Here is a 19,508-nt window from a genome sequence, read left to right on the forward strand (position 1 = left end):
CATTCTGAAGAAACTATTCCTTCAACATCTAAGCCCCCAGCTGGCCACAGTCTTCTGGGTTAGATCCCAGCCATTCTTCTCAGTCAAGGCCAGACACCGTTACCTCAGTGGAACAGTCCGGATATAGATGGACAAGCCGAAGCAGTCCGGGGCAATCTTCATATTTGCCCCTGTTGATATGACCACTGTCTCGTGGACAAAAAGCGCTGGGATGATCCCCAGATCCAGCAGGTGTTCGAGATCCAAACCGATCATGTGAAACATGTGACCCATGACTTGCAGGCGGAGTATTCTGCCGACACAAATCACGACCGCCTATCCCCAAACCAATCAGAAGATTTGAACCATACAACTTTGCAAGTCCACCATCCAGTATCAATAGGAAGATATCGCTTGGTTTGAGGATTAACGGTAGGATACCGCAAGAACCGTACTTCTGCTAGAACGTCAATCCTGGGGTCTATTACCCCATAAAGTCAATTCACAATGCTCCACTCCCGCCTCCGACCCCTCCCCCGCCGCCGTACGCCCTTATCTTCCTCCCCATCAGCCCCTCCTCCCGATTTCCACGGTGAGGACTCCGTTGAGGACGAATCTCCTGAGGACCTCTTTGGAGCTTTCCTTCCCCACCTGTTTCCAGATGACGCTCCCTCTTTTCACGGTGATCCTGGGCAGCACCTCCTGTACAGCTCCCCGCGCTATGGCGCTCTCGATGTCATGGTCCCCTCCTACCCCCACCAGAGCGACAATCGCTCGGAAGAGATCGCAGCTGGAAAATTAAACGATGTTGACCAAGGGCGAAAGCTGTTTGCACACTTTCTATGGAGTGCCGCCATGGTGGTTGCAGAGGGGGTTGAAAACGCAGAGCAGCTCTCTTCGGTGGGAGAACTGGATTCCGACACGGCGATGTGGAAAGTTACGGGGGAGAGTGTGCTTGAATTGGGCGCTGGTTTGTCTTCCCCTGGTTTTCTCTTCCTTGCATTTCCTTGCAACCATGGATCTATCGGGCTAATCTTATCCTGCAGGTGCCGCATTACCATCTGTAGTCTGTGCCCTTGCGCAAGCATCCACTGTTACCATTACCGACCATCCCTCTTCTCCTGCCTTTGCTGGCGCCATCGCCTTCAACGTCGACCACAATGCCCGCAAGTCTTCCTCCACTACTGAGGTTGTTATTAAGCCCCATGAGTGGGGAACACTGGAGAGCGATCCCTGGGCCGTCGAGAAGAAAGGAACCTTCACCCGGATCATTGGTGCGGATTGCTACTGGATGGCCTCGCAACACGAGAACCTCGTAAATACGATGAAATGGTTCCTTGCACCCGGCGGCAAGGTCTGGGTGGTTGCCGGATTTCACACCGGGCGAACCATCGTGGCCGGGTTCTTCGAAACTGCAGTGAACAACGGACTGGAGATTGAGCGGATCTACGAGCGGGATCTCAATTCCGGGACGGAAGACGGGAAGGAAGTCCGTCGGGACTGGGTACCTGAGCGGGAGGGCGAAGGCCCCGAGAACCGCAAGAGATGGTGTGTAGTTGCTCTCCTCAAGAGAAAAGGAGAATAGACGGGCCCTGGGGTTCAATCACCCACGGTAAAAGCCCTCAAGCCAGCATCCATAAAGCGATATATGCCAATGGATCTATACATCATGACTGAATGAAATGTGACGACTATACAGCATGATAGAACATCAAAAAGAATGAAACGAACCCACTGAGTGTGTGATCAAAGCCTCTGGAAACACACTGTACAAACTCCCTGGCCCTCCTTGCCCCCAAACCTAAACCGGGGATACTCAACACGCCCCCAAACCTCCAATCGATCGCCCTCCCCCTTCTCCCTGGTAAACCACATCACCAACTCCTCCTCAGTCCAGTTACAGCTCGTAACCACCAAAAACCCACCCTTCTTCACCAACCGTCTCGCAACCCCCGGATACATCTCACAAACCCGCCTCTGCACCTTCCTCCTCCCCGCCACAGAAGCACCCGCATCGCCCTCGACCACCTCCTCCGAAAGCGAAACAGCGTCAAACGTCCCCTTATCAAGCACAATATCAAACCCGCCCTCCCCATACGGAAACCAATCCAACTTCCCCTGCTCCGTCACCTCCTCCGCAGAATGCAAAATATCCCATTCCTCAAACCGAATCTCCCCCTCAGCACCACCCCCAGTACACTCCTCATCCTCGTCATCCGTCAAATAAGCCGAATGCATCTTCAACCTCTGCAGCTCCCGCGCCAACTCCACACTCCGCGCCGAATAATCAACCCCGACCATCACGCCCCGGAACCCGCCCCGCTTGCGTAACAGAGCCAACATGCTCCCGTTCCCGGTGCCCAGGTCCAGGATGCTGGGGTGGTTGTTGGCACCCGCGGAGACAGTGTTGCACGGTGCCAGGGGGAAGTCCTCTGCGGTCAGGAACTGGAGGACTTTATCGGGGGCGTTGTGTTCGGAGAACCATGATGTGCCGGGGTCGTCATCGTCGTCGATAGATTCGGCGTCTGAATCCAGGTCCGTGGTCTCTTGCTTGGGGGTTTGTTTTGTGGAGATGTGTGTGAGGGTTCGGGCGTAGAAGGTTTCCCAGCTGTTTTTTTTTCCTTCTTGTTAGTTTGTTTAGGGAGGGGAGAGGGGTAGGTGTTTCTATTGTGAATTTCTTTTCATTCTTATTTTTATTATTTTTTGGGGGGCTGCTTGGGGTATGATTGCAGAATGTGTTGGATATGGCTGGAGGGGTAGCGGGGTACTGGTTTTTCCATTATGCAATGGATTGGGACTTACTAGTCTTTGGTTCCCAGTTCGCTGGGTGAAAGGTGACTTGGATGACTTTCCTCTGCCATATTTTTTGATCTTTTCTATTCAGGGAAACACACTGTGGTGGTCTATGTGAACTTTCGTGTTGAAAATGGTCCACGGGAAGTTTGGAGAGCCGCGCGGGAGACAAAATTAGGCCCCGCGGAAATCGAGAACCGCGGCAAGCTTGCAATCGAACGCTACGCTTTACTGAGGTTTCCTTATTTGCTGCCTGGAACATTATATGCACTTGTTTAACTCCTTGTATTCAAGAATAAAGTAGCCCCTTGGGTATTTCGCCGTAAACCGCGATGCAATGACCACGGTGTAAATAAAGAGTGTGATAAGACAGTATAAAAAACGAATGGAAACGATGATGTAGAAGCCTCTAAACATCGAAGCGAAAAGTACAGACCCCAACGAATAGTATTACATGGTCAGGTACGAGTTCTCGCCACCTGTATCTCTTTTGATAACACCCAGGACGCCGGTAATAAGCATGCAATGTCACCCTTTAAGACGCAACATGAAGCCACCGGTTGAGAAATTGAAAATGCCAATTAGCGAAGGTAGTGTGATATAATGAGAAAATAACGACTGCAAAGCCCGCTTTGGTCATCAAATCATCAGAATAGAAGCCCAGAGGCAAGTGAAAATAAGCTAAGAAAGGCAGTAGAAAAAGGAGAAAGGGGAAACGAAGAGAAGCCAGTAGTAAGGAAGCTCTTTTTGTGGAAGGAAGAAAAAGAAAAAAAGACAGTGAGCCTCAATCGGGCATGTCAAACAGTCATGCAATCATTTCAAGGACGTATCCTCAGAGATGACTCTGAGCGAACTCCGTCTTAAAAACATCAAACCAGAAGAATTATAAAAATTCGTCAATATTTCTCATGATCAGACGCTCGTTCCCTGGGGGAGGAGACCTAGGATCCGCTATCCGCGACCCGAACCGGAGGCCGTGTAGCCCATTATTCTCTAGTTGACTAGAGACTGACTGTGACATCGGTGCCGCCAGAAAGCCAGTAGTTCTAGGTGAGAAGAGAGCAGGGGGTTCTGCTGGACCATCCCGCACGAAGATGTCGGTCTTGGCTAAGGAGTAAGGCCCGCTCTCCGGACGCCATGAATTCAAAAAAGACTCTGGACGGATCGATCGTACTGCCGAGTCGCCGACTTGGAAGCTGGACTTCCGTAGGGTTAATGGCCGCGGGGATAGGCTTCGCTTATGCGAAGGGGTTTTTGGAAAACTTAGACTTTCAGCAGAAGTAGGCGTGGTCTGGTTTGTCGAAGGCACCGAGAGTGAGCTCGTCGAGGCCTGCGACAGACCAGCGCATGAAGCCGGTAGAGCTGGAGTCACGATTCCGGACTGGTTCATCGCCTCAGTTTGAGAGGGTTGCGGTTCAGAACCCCTCCGAAGTCCTTCCGCAAACCACTCCTCGGGCGCCGGTTTTGACGGGCCACCCCGGAGCAACCGGGAGCGGAAATCCGTCAATTGGTAGATAAGACTCATATTAGGGCCCACCCATTGACTCCTCCCCTTGACAATCTCGTACATGGAGTTGAAATCCAAATGCCGGTTTTTGTATAAACCATATGCGATGACCAGCGAAGCGGATCGGCTGGCACCCAGCTGACAGTGAACAAGGACCTTTTTCCCTTGCGAAATGCGCGAATCAATGAGCTTGCAGAGGGGTAAGAGATCATCGAGTATTTCTGAGTTATGGTCCCAGCCCACATGGATGTATTCTGGCTTGGATGCGTCGTTGTGAGGTGTGCCAGGCAACGACTCATTCGGGGGGTACTCAAAGGCGGACTTGAAGGAAATGTCTGACATGGCTGTTTCTGGAACTTCGGTCGGCACCGCCTTGGGATTTGGGCACGCATTCCGAAGGACACTCATGACAGATCCGTTGTTGGTGTTTGTGTTAGTGAATGGATTTACTACTTCCTTGGCCACGTTGACGACAACATCAAACTGGGACGCTTCTTGTACTGTCGGTTCCAAGTACAAGTAGACTCCGGAGTCATAGATTTGGATAGGCCCATTCGGGTAGCCCCGCTCATTACGTCTAGTGGACTCTCTCGAGTCTAGGTGATCATCCTCCTCCTCTAATTCATGGAGCACACTGCCAGAAACTGAGTTTTCATCGGGGACTGGCTGCAAAGGCGACGGGTTATCCTCCGAAGCTGATGGTCGTCGACTGCCATGATGGGTCATGGGCCTAGGTAATTGCATGCCACCTTTGGGACCAAATGAAGGGGAGAAGATCGAATTTAGTGATGGAGAAGATTCAGTATGTCGCAACGGTTGCCGGCAGAGTGGGGTAGGGGGAACCTCAGAGATATTGCTAGAAAACGATCTATCAAAGCCGGGAGTCCGAATTGTGAGATTTGCCGGCTTTCGGCGTGTGCTTTTGGGGGGGATGTGTACTGGCGACGGTGGCGCGGACAGATGGTGTTGCGAGGTTGTTTCAACAATGGAGCTGTCGCAATTGGAGGGCGGGAAGACTGTGAGGGTGGAGGCATTCTCAAGGATAAATTCTTCAGGTTTCGTGCCCGTCTGCCGGGAGAGTCTGGGCGTACGGGATTCGGTGTGTCGGACGACAATTTGGAAAGGTTGTTATGGGCTGTCGAGAGCGAGTGGCTCTCGACATTGCGCGGGGGTGGCATGAATTTGGGATATGACAGTGGCATGGACGTCGGAGATTCCGGGGAAGAGCTGGGAGATGTCTCTGGGCCGGAAGGCGAATCGAAGGTAGAAATGGTGGTGGTCGGCGACGAATCAGTAGACGCTGATGTCATCGACGAGATGCTCTCACGGTGCTTAAAAGGAAGAGGGCGTCGCGACGTGTTAAAGGTGACATTAGTGGGCACTTCGAGGGGGTTTACTGCTGTCGTCTGCTCCTCTTTGTCGGCAATGCTGGGCGGTCTCCCACCAAACACTGACATAAAGGATGGGAATGAATCCGGTACTGACGGTGGACTAGTCTGAACGGGCATGATGAATCCAGACTTCAGAACAGACCTGCGCTTGAAAGGCGACACCCTTTCAGGTATACAGCTCTCACAGAACGCCGGCGCAAAAACCGCAGGACAGCAATCGCATCCAGACGGAGGGAAAGAAGAAAGTGTCGCACTTGCTACCAGAGCAAATGACCTTTTTGAAAGAGCACAATCAGTTTCCATGTTCAAGCTTTGTGGCTTCGCAAAGTACAGATGTCCAGGCCGCAAGAAACCAAGCAAATAGAGCTGCAAGGAGGGTGAAACAAGGCCGGCAAGCTGAACCTTAAAAGAAAGGAAGCAACAATGGGATCAGAGCAAAATCCTGTGGTTGTCCCGGGCGAGAGCATTGAACGTTGGAGGTATGGAAGCGCGCCGAAAGAATGGATGTCTAGCAATGAATGTAAGAAAAACGTGAACATACCAAAAGTTGCCACAAGAGGTCTGGTACCTCTTAAAGATGTGTCAGTGATGTAAAGGAAAGGACAGTGGTGTGCAGTGCCAACGGGAAATAATAAAATGAGAAAAACAAATCAATCAAAAATCGCAGCAAAAAAAAATAAATAATAAAGCGGATTCAAGGAGAGCTAGAAATTAAAAAAAAAAAAAGGAAAAGGAAAAACAGATGCAGCGTCAGAAATTACTGCATGGAAAAAAGATCCAATGAATTAATGGTTGAGATGGAGGAGTAAAAAGTTGGAGGAATTGCCGCCCGGTATTCGCATGGGCAGTCGTTCCTCCGGGGAATGACGAAAGAAACAGTGGAGGAATCTAGTAGGGTCAAGGAGGGTAAGAAGGGAAGTAAAAGAACGACTGCCCACAAGCCAAAGGAGAGAAATGGGTCACGTCGATTGATTAGCGAAGTAGGTACCCTACTAAGAGGGGAAGAGGAGGGGAAGAAGGAAATCAGAGGAAGAGAGAGAGAGAGAGAGAGAGCGAAGGGAGGAGGGAGACACACGACTGGTGGTTGTGTGTGCGTGAGAAAAAGAGAGGTTCCTCCAGGATAGGATAGACCAGACCAGTTCCAGCAGCAGCATGTAATACTGGTAAACGATCACTAAGAATAAACCACTTGCTCCAGCAGTAGTTCGTTTGAGAGGACGGGAAGGGAGTGGATGGAGGCCGTGATTGGGACCATCCGCCCGCGTTTCTTGACGGCAGGCCAATCATTCAACCGTTGGGTGTGGGGCGCGAGGAATACACACTCCGGTCAACCAGATGTGGGAAGCCAATCAGACCCGACCGAAGCAAAACATTCATCGCCTGCAGCTCTAAATTTAGCCGCCCGGGTTGGTCTGGGAGGCTGGAATGTGCATCACGGGCGCCAAAAGCACGCAAATCAGATGCCAGTCTCTTCCCAACGTTGGCATGTCTCCATCTCCCCAGTCGCGGAGATGCTGGTATGTACCGCTCTCCTCCCTGTCACCCACAACAACGACCGAGTGACGATCCTCGCGGTCAGGGCAAGTGAAATAAGATAGGAAGTGATGGGCAAGGGTAAGTGGGTATGATTCTGATACAACACAGGGGGTGGAGGAACGAAATCATGCGTGTATCAGAAATCACAGGTCGTAATCAGTGACCAGAGAAGAGGAAGCACTGTATTTTTGCTTCTCATTCTTTTTCTTTTCTTTTTTCTTCAAGAGATCATAGCTCATTTTTCCCTTCTCGCTCCCTCTTTTGGTTTTCTTTGTGCTCTTGTTATGGAAATGGGTATTCCCCTCTCTCTTCCTCTTTTGGATCTCTTGTCAAGGGTTGAGTGCAAACAAGGAAGGTTGCAACAAAACAAAAAAAAAAAAAAAAGAACAAACACGAAAAACAGCTCCACAACTGGTACCACTTGAAGGGGCGAACAAAGACAGAAATAACCAACTAGAGCAGAGGCATAATACGTATAAACAGAAATCAGGAGATCATAAACAAATGAACAATAATAAACTTGACTATAATAGCAAAAAAAAAGCAGAAATGACAATTTCAAACATACCTTATTCTTCTATTATCGAAGACTCCCTTTTTCTCCTATCTCTTTCACAATGCCTTGGGTTCAACAGGATCACACTGTTATAGTCTCAGGAAGTGAACCTATACCAGAGTGGTACTAGATCCAAACGGGATTTTTCATTCGTATGCGGCAGTGGTCACGGCGCTTAGAATCACACAACCCCGTTTTCCTAAAGAGCTCGTCACACGAAGAGGGGGATGAGAAGGATAGTATCCAAAGAAAAAAAATATGGAAGAAAGAAAGTAAATAATAATAACAAGAAAGTTCTTCCAGAAGAGGCACCGAAAAGACAAAAATAAGAATTCTGCTCAATCCCACGAGGAGGTCAAAACCAGTTTGAGCGGGCAGAGAGTATACGTCCAACAGCTAAACTGTAGTGATAATTTCAAATTAGCGTAAGGTTGACCCGCTTGGGTGTGCACGGTGCGCTGATACTGCAGGGCGTTGGGGGGGGGGGGGGGCTTACAGTGAGGACTGACTCAGATGATGATGATAGCAGCAAAGAGCGTCACTGAAGAAAGAAAAGGCTTAGCGTAAGTCGTTCCAGCGATGAAGAGGTCAGAAAAGATCAGAAAAGAAGAGGCAATTGACGAGAGGCATGGACACTATTTTACTAGATACAGATGGCGACTTTTTCAGCAGGGACCTCTATTTGGCGTGGAGCCAACCTACTAGTATAGACTCTGTCGAGGCTCTGGGGATAAGGGAAAATGTGAAACGGAGAGGCTGATTGACTGGGGCCAAACCAATCCGATTCATCATCATCGCCCTAGGCGCAACGCCCCCTGGGAGTTGTGGATTTTTCATCATTGGCGGGTGGGACGAGGAGAAGCTGCGCGGGCATCGTCCGGGCTGAGTCCTAATCACGAACCCTGAATTGGCTTAGGTATCCCTGTACATTGTTTCGGACTCAACAAGACAACCGAGTCCAACCTGCTGATTCGTTCTTTCTCGTCCGGCATTTCAGAAGCAACCCGACGTACTCAGTTCCAGCAGTGTCTTGTTTGCCGACACATACACACACACACACCAGGGAATCCCCCCGAAATCGCAAAACCCGAATCCGGGCTAGTGTTATTAATAAACTTGGACCAGCGCAGCTGAAACACAGTGTTCGCGCGCGCTAACTCAAACCAATGGGTGGAGGAGTTCAGGTATGTTTGAAACACGCCAGACCAATGCTAAGCCACTAGTCGCACCCCCCAGGAGGAGGGTCACGTGTGCGACACCGCCTGTCACAGCCCGAGTTCCATCTCTTCAGATCTCCCTGATTCAATCCTCGGAACGGTGAGTAGACAAGCATCATCTGTGATTTGATTGGTTACAGATGAATCGGATGCTTCAAAAATCGTACTTCAAGCTCTTGTGAATGACACAGCAACGCGTGTTCCACTGGTTTCGACTGGTTGTTGATGTTGAGGTCATCGCTACCCACACTTGCCACAAGAATCAATAGTATGCTTTTAGCACACCCACACAGGAGTCCACTGTAAATCATTCAAATTTCATTGCGGTCCACTGCTGAGCAAATATTATTGTTCGTTATCAGTGCCTCTGCAACGCTGTGTTTATTTGAAACTTGACTCTGTCATTTCCACGTGGCTGCAATGTCCAACCAGGGACTAACACTTTAGGTACCCTCCGTACAGCTCCATCCCAACGTCGGGAACCATTGAACTTGGACCGCCGGTTCGGTGACACTTTTGAATGCTGTGGGGTCGTTTCATCAAAACGTTTTATTAGCACGTAGCAAATAGCAGTTATCTCAGACGAGCATATCGGTTCGAGCCATGGTCATCAATGGAATTAAGGGCTTTATATGCGAAGGGGCCAGGTCCAGGAAAGGAAAAGAAAGGCATGGGTGTGACAACCGTGCAGGCAGCTTCCCATGACAGTATCTACTTAGTGCCGTCCTATCTCGTGATTCATATATTTGAGCAATATAAATTACTGTGGTTCCTTATTGACATAGTACTTATGGTCATAGGCCACCAAATTACCCGATCTGAGACAATTCCTCAGGTTGATTATCGCCTAGAGGCAAATCCAGATAATCTCCCGCTTAACAGAATCAATGTCTACAGCCTTTACGCAAGTAAATGCCTCATTTACACTCACAGAGTGTTATCGTTTTCCTTCTTTAGGCAGAAACACAAGAGACCGCTGGATATCCCACATGACTTAGCCGATTTGTACTGTACCACGGACTGTGTCAGTTTTGCCTAGCTTTGCCCTAATCCACGGATTGCTCGACTACGGGCAGTAACTACTAACAACATCCCAATTAAAGCGTGTTCATACATGCAATTGTTTATTCTTGTCTCTCGCCTTGGCATGTAAATGTGCATAATTCATGCATTAAGGGTGGATTTCTAATGTCGAATTCTTCAAGTGCTGGACATCTGTTTCAGATCACCGCAGAGACTAAAAAATTTTTCTACCCGGGATCATTAGCCCTATGCCCACTTCTCCCATCTGGTTATTTACCTAGGTTACTCCGGAGTATATACCCTTATCTGCAACGGCCGAGAACTTGGCCACTGTCTGGTCGTTGCGCAAGCGAACCCTGCTTATTTTGCATCGGAGATCAGGTCAAGAACGGTTGGTTCTCATGCATACGACGCCATAGACACGTTTCAGAAGAGTAGTCACGAGTTTTCTTTGACACGAGGTCATTCCTTCTGTATCCATGGGATTAGTGCGAGTGCTTCGATATTTATAACCACGATCCTTGATGACTTTGTTGATCGTGGTAAGGCTTCGGAGCATCGCTTTAGCATCTTGTTCCTTCTTTTTTCTCCTTCTTCTTTCTTTTCCATACTCTCCGCGCTTCTAATCCAGTATGTCTATAAATTATGGCAAGAAAAATCCGGCTATCCTTGGAGCTATCGTTTCTAGGCACTTTACGCATTGACGGGTCAGCGGCATTGCTATAACAAGACACTGCTAACCCCCTACAGTTGAAAAACTCTCAATCAGGGAAAACATGCTCTAACCATTGTTGCTTTCAGTTATAGTCGAGCTTCGCGCCTAGTGCATCGTATTCCATGCGAAACGATGACACACGTTGGGTACTAAATAAAACATGCTGACAGCATGTTTCAGCTACATTGGAGTGGCTATTAATATCAACTTCGCTTTCTCAGGATTCCCAGATGCCGCCAAAGACGCTGATTGGGGGCATTACGGTTTGTCCATTCGAAATGGGTGGTGTCGAGGTAAAGTTTGTGCGCAGATGTGTCAGTGTTGTTTGATCTGTGAGTCTGTCTTTGGATTGTGTTTTAAGCACGTTTTGCCACATCTTAAAGGGAAAAGAGACACATAGGGAAGTTGAATAGCCATATACAGTATCTTGGCATGGTCCCAGTGGCTACTGAATAATGCCTTCCTGGACTGGGATAGAAAAATAACCGATGTCTAATTAATCGATTGAGAGCATATAATAGGGAGGCAATGAAACCAAAAATATATATAAATCGTCGTGTCATGGAAGGTAACCTTGGACGTTTGAAAGAGTGAACGCTAATGTAATAGAATGCAGCAAGTTTGTTTTGTGATTTACTGGCCTCTGTTGGCTTTTTTTTTTTTTTATCTTTTTTGCAAGTCTCTTGCCATCACAATAAATTTGTACAAGCCATCTTAGTTGGTTTTTTGAGGCAAGTGCTGAAGTTAGGTACCTAGCTTTATTATGGGTTAACATTCACGAATATCGAGTTTACTCCCACAAATTTTAGAAGTTGTAGTTCACTGTTTAGTACTGAAACAATATTTCATTTTTGTCTTGGAATTAGTAGATGTGGAAAGGTGGTTTGAAATACAGATATATCAAGATATTTGTAGTCGCGGCGGGCTCCCAAACCGGACAAGCAGCTATGCAGCCAATGTTTGGACCAGGAGGTTTGAACTATGGGGATAGTACTTACAGTAGGAGATTATGAGTGGTTGTTGCTATAGGAACTTGAAAGCTTTTGACCATAATACTGTCAGGTATAGGCTAGTGTCGGCAGTCCTTTTCCTTCTGTGGACTTTTATTATTTTATTTTTTGTGTCCGTGCCCCCCTTTGCGCGTCTTTTCGATGTCCCCATAGTCAGTCCTCCGGGTTGCATGGGATGTATCCAACGCAAGTACTCTGTACGGAGTAGAAGAACATCAACAACTCGGGATTAAAAATTCAACTAAGTTTGGAACCTTAGTTATATTCAGTCCTATCATATCATATCGTAAATCCTATCTGGGATGATATCATGTCAAGGCAATCGACTATTTCTCCGGGTTCTGGAGCCGAACTAGAGTGTTAGTAGCAGCTCCACCATTGTCTCCAGTAGAAGAATCCAGCCACCCTTATAACTGGAGTCCTTCATTTCCTGTTCCTGGTACCTTTTTTTTTTAAATTTTTTTTTTAAAAAAAAATTTCCCCCTTCCTCTGGCCGGGTCTTTCCAGTCCTTCCCGTCCACACAACGCGGGTTATGGTTAGGGTTATTAATAGGAATCCGTAGTGATTTATATAGATTAGGGACAAGATCGGTGCCTTAGGCGATGGTGATAGACCACGCTCACTCCTGAGTTTACTAGTAGGAAGAGGAGAAGTACTCTTTATCCCTGATCCCCACAACCAATAGAATGAAAATTTCTCTCTGTTGACCAATCCGTTGCCAATATTTTGGCTTTTTGCTTTTCCACCCTGAATAAATTTTTTTTGGCATAATTTTCTGATTGATTGATTCCTGGGAAGGTGCATGAAATCCTTGGATGCCTGACCAAGAAGTGTAGGAGCATGCAGATGTCCCACGACCTAGTGGATGGGATGACGCCAGCGTCTGCTTTCCCACCTTCTGCCGAAAACCATCATTCCAACTCTCGACCTCGACGACAAACCGTGTCTGCGGTGTATCCGACCATCCATGCAACACAGAGAGACGCGCCTCTTAATTCGGCTCGAATTTCCAGAGCGTCAGTATACGGCTCCGGGGTGAACCATTCGTCGGCGTTGGCCCGTTCAGCCGTGACCGAGTCTCCCGCACGACGTCCACGGAGCAATACCCTGGGGGTTCAGACAAAGTTTCTCCCAGCCCAGCAGCAATCTCATCTCGCCCGGCTCGATCAACACCGTCCCGGCGCCATGTTTGTGGACGATCCCCGTGACGCGGGCACCGCAACCGCGCTAACATCCGCCGGAACCAGCGATTCACCAACAATAACAACAACCCCGATGGCTCAAGACATGATCTCCTCACCATCCAGAACCCCTGGCGCCTCTGCATCGCATCCCCACACGTCGGTCGCTTCGGCTCCCCGATTACCACAGAGTCGTTTCAACTTTGAATATCAGTTGCCCCTTCGCAGACGAACCCTAGCATCGCACAGCTCCGTTATCGACACGTCCTCTAGTCTAAACCCGACGCCGACCCCCCAGCGCACTTTCCTGTACGACAGACCACGGCACTCAATCCAAGGCTTTAATCTGTCCCACGGTCGCGCTCCAAAGGAATCATCTTCTTTACCCCCGTCGCCCCGGTTCGCTGTAGACGACGATAGCGATTCTGCGCTGGCCCCTGATCCTGATTCGACCATCAAAGCACTGAGTCCCAATGCGACAAAACGCCGGAAAGATTCCTTTTATGCCCAGCAAACGCTTCCAAGTGTAAAGAGGAGAATGCCATCGTACACAGCAACTTACACCGAAGGGAACGACCGCAGGCGCACCGTGAACGGTGTGAACAAATATGCGACAGAGGATGGCAATCGGACTCCAGTCGCGGACGACGCTCGATCCGACATCTTCCTGAATATCGCTAGGTCAGACTCAAGCCGTCGCGAATCCCTTGGACGGTCAGAACTTAGACGGGTGAGTAACGTGTTTGCTTTGAAAGACGAACATACCAACAACCCGAGCATGGCCCTGCAAAAGGATCTCCGATGGGCCCTCCCCTTTTCAGCGTCTCGCCATATTTTGAATAATCTTTCGACTGTGAGCTGATGAGAAGATTGAAAACGTTACAGTCGCGAATGAGGATGTCCGGCAGTGGTCTTCGCTCTTCAACTTCCCGCGCCAACGAGCAAACGTCTTCCCCCGATCAACATCGGTTGAATCCCTACGAAAGCCCCTTGCATTCCAATAACGGATCTCCATCCCAGCCACGCAGTTCTCTAGCGTATTCCTATTCGGCTTCCGCTCATCCATTAGACGATCATTCTCGTTCGCTTCATTCCGGCTTCATCTCCAGCTCCAAGTCGACTATTGGTGTCCCGAGAAGTAGACTAAGCCAGATCAGCCCCGATGATTCACCCGAGAAAACGTCTATCGAGAGACGAGGCTCATTACCGGATCCTAGAACATATCGCCATTCAACGCTATCGACGATCCGAAGCAGTCGGCAGCCATCTAGCTCTGAGGTCACAGAACGTCCCCGAGCCGAGCCCGATCGATCCCGACAAGATGGAACCGAGTCGACGCTGTCTACCACTGCACCTTCTACTGTCTGGGATGAGCTTGAGGATCTTAAATCCCGGATCCGCAAACTAGAACTTACCGGGAAGCTGCCCCCGTCTTCGCAGGAGGCTATCTCATCCGCTTCTGCCGAACGACCCCGCACTGCGACAACTACGGTGACGACCGTCTCATCTTCCCCAAAGCGCGGCCGCAAAACCAGCACCTCATCTCCCGGCTCCGATTCCATTCCCCCCACAAACCCAGTCCATCCCCTTTTACAATCTGCTTTGTCCAAAGCAAAAACTGTTTTGAATAAAGAAGTATATACAGCCTTAGAAGCTACTGCGACAGATGCCATATCACTGTCCACCACTTTGAGTACTAATAAAGCACCATCTGGAAGTGTCTCCGTCGTGAACGGGTACGGTCCGTCCGACAGACTGTCGAGACGGAAAGCGGATAGTGTTTGTCGCGGGTTGACCGAGCTTTGTCTTGCATTGTCGGATGAACAACTCCGTAGACAGCAGGCCTCAAGCAAACCTGACGAAGTTACGGTAACACAGCAGCCTATTGGCGCTGATGATGACACTTTGACTCCCACAACACCATATCGACGGAGTACGGTCCAGGAACCCGAAGTTATTAGCCGTCGGCAGAGTACTCGTGCCGCAAGCCGTCGGTCCAGTTTTGCAAATCCGAGCGGCAATACCTCCAGCGAGAATAATAAAGAAGTTAACTGGAGTAATGATACAACAACATCTGATGCCAAGCAGGCACAATCACCTGGTTCTTCACTTCCCACAAGCCGGTTAAGCCGACTCGCGTCTTTACGGGCCCAAAGACTGCAACCCGAGGATGAACCTGCCGAGCACCGAAGCCCTCATGGCCGGTCAATATCGAGAAGCATGACGGATATCAGTAACCAGAGTCCCGCATATCGTGCCCCCCGCGCCAGCGATTTTCCCAAGGGTTTTCTGCATCTCAAGCACCACAGCCCCAGCAAGACCAGACTCCCAGGTACTCGGCGCAGTCTCAGCAGTCGCAGTTACCGCAACCCCGTACGCCAACTGCTTCGCAGTCCGGCATTCCACTCCGCAGAACCTTGATGACTCCCGCCACCTCTCGCTCTAACATCCAAGCCGGGTCTCGTCGGTATGGGTTGCCTTCCGGGATCTCTGCTCCCGGTAAAGCCAACGACGATGCGCCTATCTCCCCTCGACAGGATCTATCTCAAACGAGGATTATCGCCCCATCGAGCAAACTAGCAGCCAGTTATACCCCTATATCACGTCCGAGAACGAACAGTTTTGGAACTACACGGAGGTTCGGCATCCGGCAACGACCCATGGCCATCTCTGACGGTGCAGTAAATTCCTTCGACGACAACATTGATTGAACGTTACGCCCTTTATCGTTTACACGTGGTGTTTTCTGCTCTGGAATACAATTACAACAACAAACGTAGCTTACGCCCTTCATCTAACGCAGCGACTCATGCCTGGAATTTGGATACGGATCAGCCGGAGTTTATTTGTTAAATCGATTTTTTGTCTTCCTTCGTCCCTTTTATTTTGGCACTCAGCCTCACCCATGCATCATACGAAGCAACTCTGTGTACATCCATCCTAACGAGCGCAATTCTGTCTTGTATCTGATTCAAGCATGCATGCCACGGGCACACAAACGCATTATATGAGAGAAACAAAAGAAAAAGAAAAAAAAGAAAAAAAAAGATCTTGCCAAAGTTGCTATCCTTACATGAGCGACTGACTTACATGGACGAACTACTTGCTCATTTGCCTGCCCATCCTTATCTCAACCTCATGACATCCTGTTTGTTTATTTTGTACTTGTACAAAGGTTCCAACTTGGACACGTTTGTTCGTTTCGGCGGGTGCAATTTTCCTTTTTCTTCCCTCGATTTCAATGTACAAAATTTTTTTTTTTTTTTTTTTTTACGTGTCATGTTTCATTTATTTTACCATCTTTTTCTCTTGGGGATAGAGCTGGGTTATGTATATACAGTACATACCTAGGTAAGGGATAGTGTATTTCTTACATTCGTTCCTTATGCATATACATATCTCATATTACTCCGTACTATTCTCTGTCTTTTTTCGTATTTTCCTAATTTTATCTTCTCATATGCCCGAGGTTGACGTTCGTGTGCTTCTGTGAGCTGTGATTGGAGGCAGGGCTCGGTCATGTATGGATCTACAGAAATATTGGGTTTCATAATTATGCTTTTCCTGAACGGGCGTAGAGATGTCGCCTCCATGTATGCAAGATCTGATCTGCAGGAATCTACGTCATTAGGCTGGAATAGATCGTACTGTTTGTGATTTATTATTTTTCTTTTCTCCACTGTATTCATTTGGATTCCGTGACGATCGTAGATCGTTGGAAAATGCTCTCACATCTAGAGCATACTAGCTATAGGAACAGGTCATTATCTTTGCTCTACTAGCAGCCATCTGTCATGATCTCAGACAAGATTTGCCTCAGATTGTTTTCTTCAGCCTCGGAATCCACTATGGATGAGGTACTCAGGTTCTGGATATACATGTTGCAGGAGTCTGTAGAAATCGAGGAATCAAGGAGATATAGGAAATAACAGGATAGGTCACAAGATAGATGCGTCAGGTAAACGGTGTTGAGAAGCTGCTCGAGGGAATAATTTCAATTAGACGGGAAGAAGACAGTGCCATTGAGGTGGGAATGATCGCGGAGCAATACGGTGAATACTAGATGCCGAGAGAATAGGAGGTAAAGAAAGGGTGGAGAAGCACTTTTGGCGGGAGGGAAGACGGAGCGGCAGGACAAGGCGGGACTAAAAGAAACAAGTCGGAAGAGATTTCAAGAACATTGCCTTGTCAGCCTTTCGAACTTGAATCCTTTGAGACAAGGCGATCACCAAGGTCGTAAAGGGTTGGTATCAAACAGGCATGTGCAGTCCGTCCTAGCGAACCCTTGCTTCTTGTAAACCAAGAAAGCTGCACGATACGAGAAACACGAAAAATATAAAGAAAAAACAACGACACGAAGAAAATTTATTAAAGGAGAATGGGCGAACACAAAAGTGGCTGGGAAACTTCCAAGAGAGAGGCTAGGAGCGTCCTCGGGATGGTAGGATGGAGTTTCTCGGACTAAGCCAATGGGCGTAAGGTATTTATTCCTGGGGGAGCTGGCTGCGGCGGGTCTTCTCGGCTTCGAGGTTTTCGTACAGAAGATACAAGGCTTTCTCATTCGCCTGGGCACTGCCCATGATGGTGAACATGCGCTCGCCGGTATCATCGTGAGGAGCCTTGGCGATCGAGATCCTCGCTCCAGAGCTCCTACGGATCTCAGTGATCTTGCTTCCACCTCTACCGATGATGCATCCCACCATGTCAGCAGGTATGCTGATGTTCTGCGTCTGGATTTCCTCGCCGTCCTCGGTGACCAGGGGATAGCCACGGTTTGATGTGTCGGGGTTGGAGCGTCTGCCGTAGCTACCGGACTGGTCGCTGAAGTCGGCACCATTGCCGGTACGATTGTAGGGGCGGCTGCTGTAACCATTGCCCACGTTTTGGTTGACTGGGCTGGTGCCAACAGATGCACGCACAGCGGGGTTGTATAGGATGGTACCAGTGCCCCGCTGCCAGTCATCAATAAGGCATTTTCCAATTTCCCAGACAGCCTTCTCGATGCCTTCTGGAGTACCCTGCACTTCAACAATTCGCTCGGTCGACTGGGGAAGCATTTCCTTCTGGGCGACCATTCGTACACCAGATGCATCCTGGATATGTTTGATTTTCAGGCCGGACCGTCCAATGATAGTACCCATTTGGTTGTGGGAAATGAGGAGGCGAACAGCTGCCATATGTTAGTTGGTCTTTCCCACGAGAATTGATGGGGTTAGATACACATACGATGAGTTCCATTGTTTGATACGATGCCACCCATACCCATTTGCGGGGCACCTTCTAGCAAGCCCTTGGCTACCAAAGCGTAGGCCCTAGCGGTACCTTGCAGAGGACCGGTCACCGTCAGGACTCGATCGTGAACGCCCGGGACAACCTTGCTCACGCCAGCCTTAACACCGGTTTCATCGCGCAGGTCAGCAACATTTTTACCGGCCTTGCCGATGATCACGCCGGCTTCCTTGGACGAAACGATCGCACGGAGGGTCAGCATCGACTGGGCGTATTCTTCTTCGGTCTTCGGAGTAATATCCATATCACCCTCGTCGACCATGTTGACAGCATCAGTCATAGTCTCATCAACAACTTGGGCATCGTGAAGCTCGGCAGATTCCATTATGTCGAAGGAGCGAAGAGATCAGTTAGACGAAGATTCGATGATTAGGAGATCAGGATATCTTTTAATAAAAGTTCCTTCTCGCCAGTTAGCTGACAAACCTAAACAATGGGTGAGAAGAGAAGTCGCGCGATCAACATCCATGCTTTTAGTGTTTGGGTTGAATCAAAGAGCGAAAGAGTGGGTTGTGAAAGAAACAGGTATGTAATATGTTGACGGCGCGATGAGACCGACAAGCAAAGATGTACCGGCTACTTACCCAAGGATGAGAGAGGTGGCGCACGAGGATAATGGAGGTTGCGTGGAAATAGAGTATTGATGGCCAAAGGAACCGAGAAGGAGGGGGGGATAAAGATCAGCCAGTGGACGGAGAGGGGGCGAATGAACCACTGTGAAATCAGAGGGGTTTCGGCGGGCGGGGGAAGATGTGGAGGAATTACGGACAAGGGACGATGGTAGGCGGAGGGGAAAGGAAACGGAAGAAAGAAGAGGAGGAGAAAAAGAAGAAGAAGAGGGAGGGGGTGAAAGAAGGGAGACGTAGCGGAAGAGAAGGTGAAGGTTGAAGAGGAGAGTGAAGATCGGGGGCAGAAGGGGAAGAGAAAGATGAGTAAAGGCAGAAAAGAGGGAACGGAAAAAAGAGAAGCGTAAGAGAAAGAGACAAGCGGAAGCACCGAGAAGTTTGGGCTTAGTTTACTTTTCTGGTTGGTTGGGTCTCTCGTTTTCTTCGAACCACAACCATTTTTCATAACTCCTCCCATATACTCTTGACTGACTGACTGATTGATTGATTGAATGAATGACTGCGTTCATTCTTCTATCTTTTGCTAGATCTCTCTCCTTTGGGATTTGTTTAGGTCGAAATTCAATTTGTTACGTATCGCCAACCGTTTCTGTCGGGGAGATAAATTTGTTCCACTTCCTCCATTTACTTTCTCTCATTCATTGATAAACAACTTGGTTCACCATTGAAATAGTATACACCTGT

General features: G+C 48.8%; 6 protein-coding genes across 6 annotated transcripts; 3 read left to right on the forward strand and 3 right to left on the reverse strand.

Moving 5' to 3' along the window:
• Nucleotides 1-486: 486 nt before the first annotated feature.
• ABOM_011764 (putative nicotinamide N-methyltransferase) lies at nucleotides 487-1,564 on the forward strand (the record flags this gene model as incomplete). The annotated part of the gene is made up of 2 exons (XM_022538892.1): nucleotides 487-949; nucleotides 1,026-1,564. The coding sequence occupies 2 exons, from the start codon at nucleotides 487-489 to the stop codon at nucleotides 1,562-1,564; spliced, it is 1,002 nt and encodes a 333-aa protein (XP_022383545.1).
• A 161-nt stretch (nucleotides 1,565-1,725) lies between these two features.
• On the reverse strand, nucleotides 1,726-2,840 carry ABOM_011765 (putative S-adenosylmethionine-dependent methyltransferase; the record flags this gene model as incomplete). The annotated part of the gene is made up of 2 exons (XM_022538893.1): nucleotides 1,726-2,587; nucleotides 2,782-2,840. The coding sequence occupies 2 exons, from the start codon at nucleotides 2,838-2,840 to the stop codon at nucleotides 1,726-1,728; spliced, it is 921 nt and encodes a 306-aa protein (XP_022383542.1).
• An 815-nt stretch (nucleotides 2,841-3,655) lies between these two features.
• dspD (putative protein-tyrosine phosphatase) lies at nucleotides 3,656-5,787 on the reverse strand (the record flags this gene model as incomplete). Its single annotated transcript, XM_022538894.1, has 2 exons — nucleotides 3,656-5,135; nucleotides 5,219-5,787. The coding sequence occupies 2 exons, from the start codon at nucleotides 5,785-5,787 to the stop codon at nucleotides 3,656-3,658; spliced, it is 2,049 nt and encodes a 682-aa protein (XP_022383546.1).
• Nucleotides 5,788-12,574: 6,787 nt separating this feature from the next.
• Nucleotides 12,575-13,771, forward strand: ABOM_011767 (LPXTG-motif cell wall anchor domain protein; the record flags this gene model as incomplete). The annotated part of the gene is made up of 1 exon (XM_022538895.1): nucleotides 12,575-13,771. One exon carries the CDS (start codon nucleotides 12,575-12,577, stop codon nucleotides 13,769-13,771), a length of 1,197 nt encoding a protein of 398 aa, XP_022383547.1.
• A 35-nt stretch (nucleotides 13,772-13,806) lies between these two features.
• ABOM_011768 (LPXTG-motif cell wall anchor domain protein) lies at nucleotides 13,807-15,620 on the forward strand (the record flags this gene model as incomplete). Its single annotated transcript, XM_022538896.1, has 2 exons — nucleotides 13,807-15,142; nucleotides 15,193-15,620. 2 exons carry the CDS (start codon nucleotides 13,807-13,809, stop codon nucleotides 15,618-15,620), a joined length of 1,764 nt encoding a protein of 587 aa, XP_022383543.1.
• Nucleotides 15,621-17,393: 1,773 nt separating this feature from the next.
• ABOM_011769 (KH domain-containing protein) lies at nucleotides 17,394-18,523 on the reverse strand (the record flags this gene model as incomplete). The annotated part of the gene is made up of 2 exons (XM_022538897.1): nucleotides 17,394-18,079; nucleotides 18,136-18,523. 2 exons carry the CDS (start codon nucleotides 18,521-18,523, stop codon nucleotides 17,394-17,396), a joined length of 1,074 nt encoding a protein of 357 aa, XP_022383544.1.
• Between the last annotated feature and the right edge of the window lie 985 nt (nucleotides 18,524-19,508).

This window comes from Aspergillus bombycis (genome assembly GCF_001792695.1).
Source record: "Aspergillus bombycis strain NRRL26010 chromosome Unknown contig00175, whole genome shotgun sequence".
NCBI classification, from domain to species: domain Eukaryota; kingdom Fungi; phylum Ascomycota; class Eurotiomycetes; order Eurotiales; family Aspergillaceae; genus Aspergillus; species Aspergillus bombycis.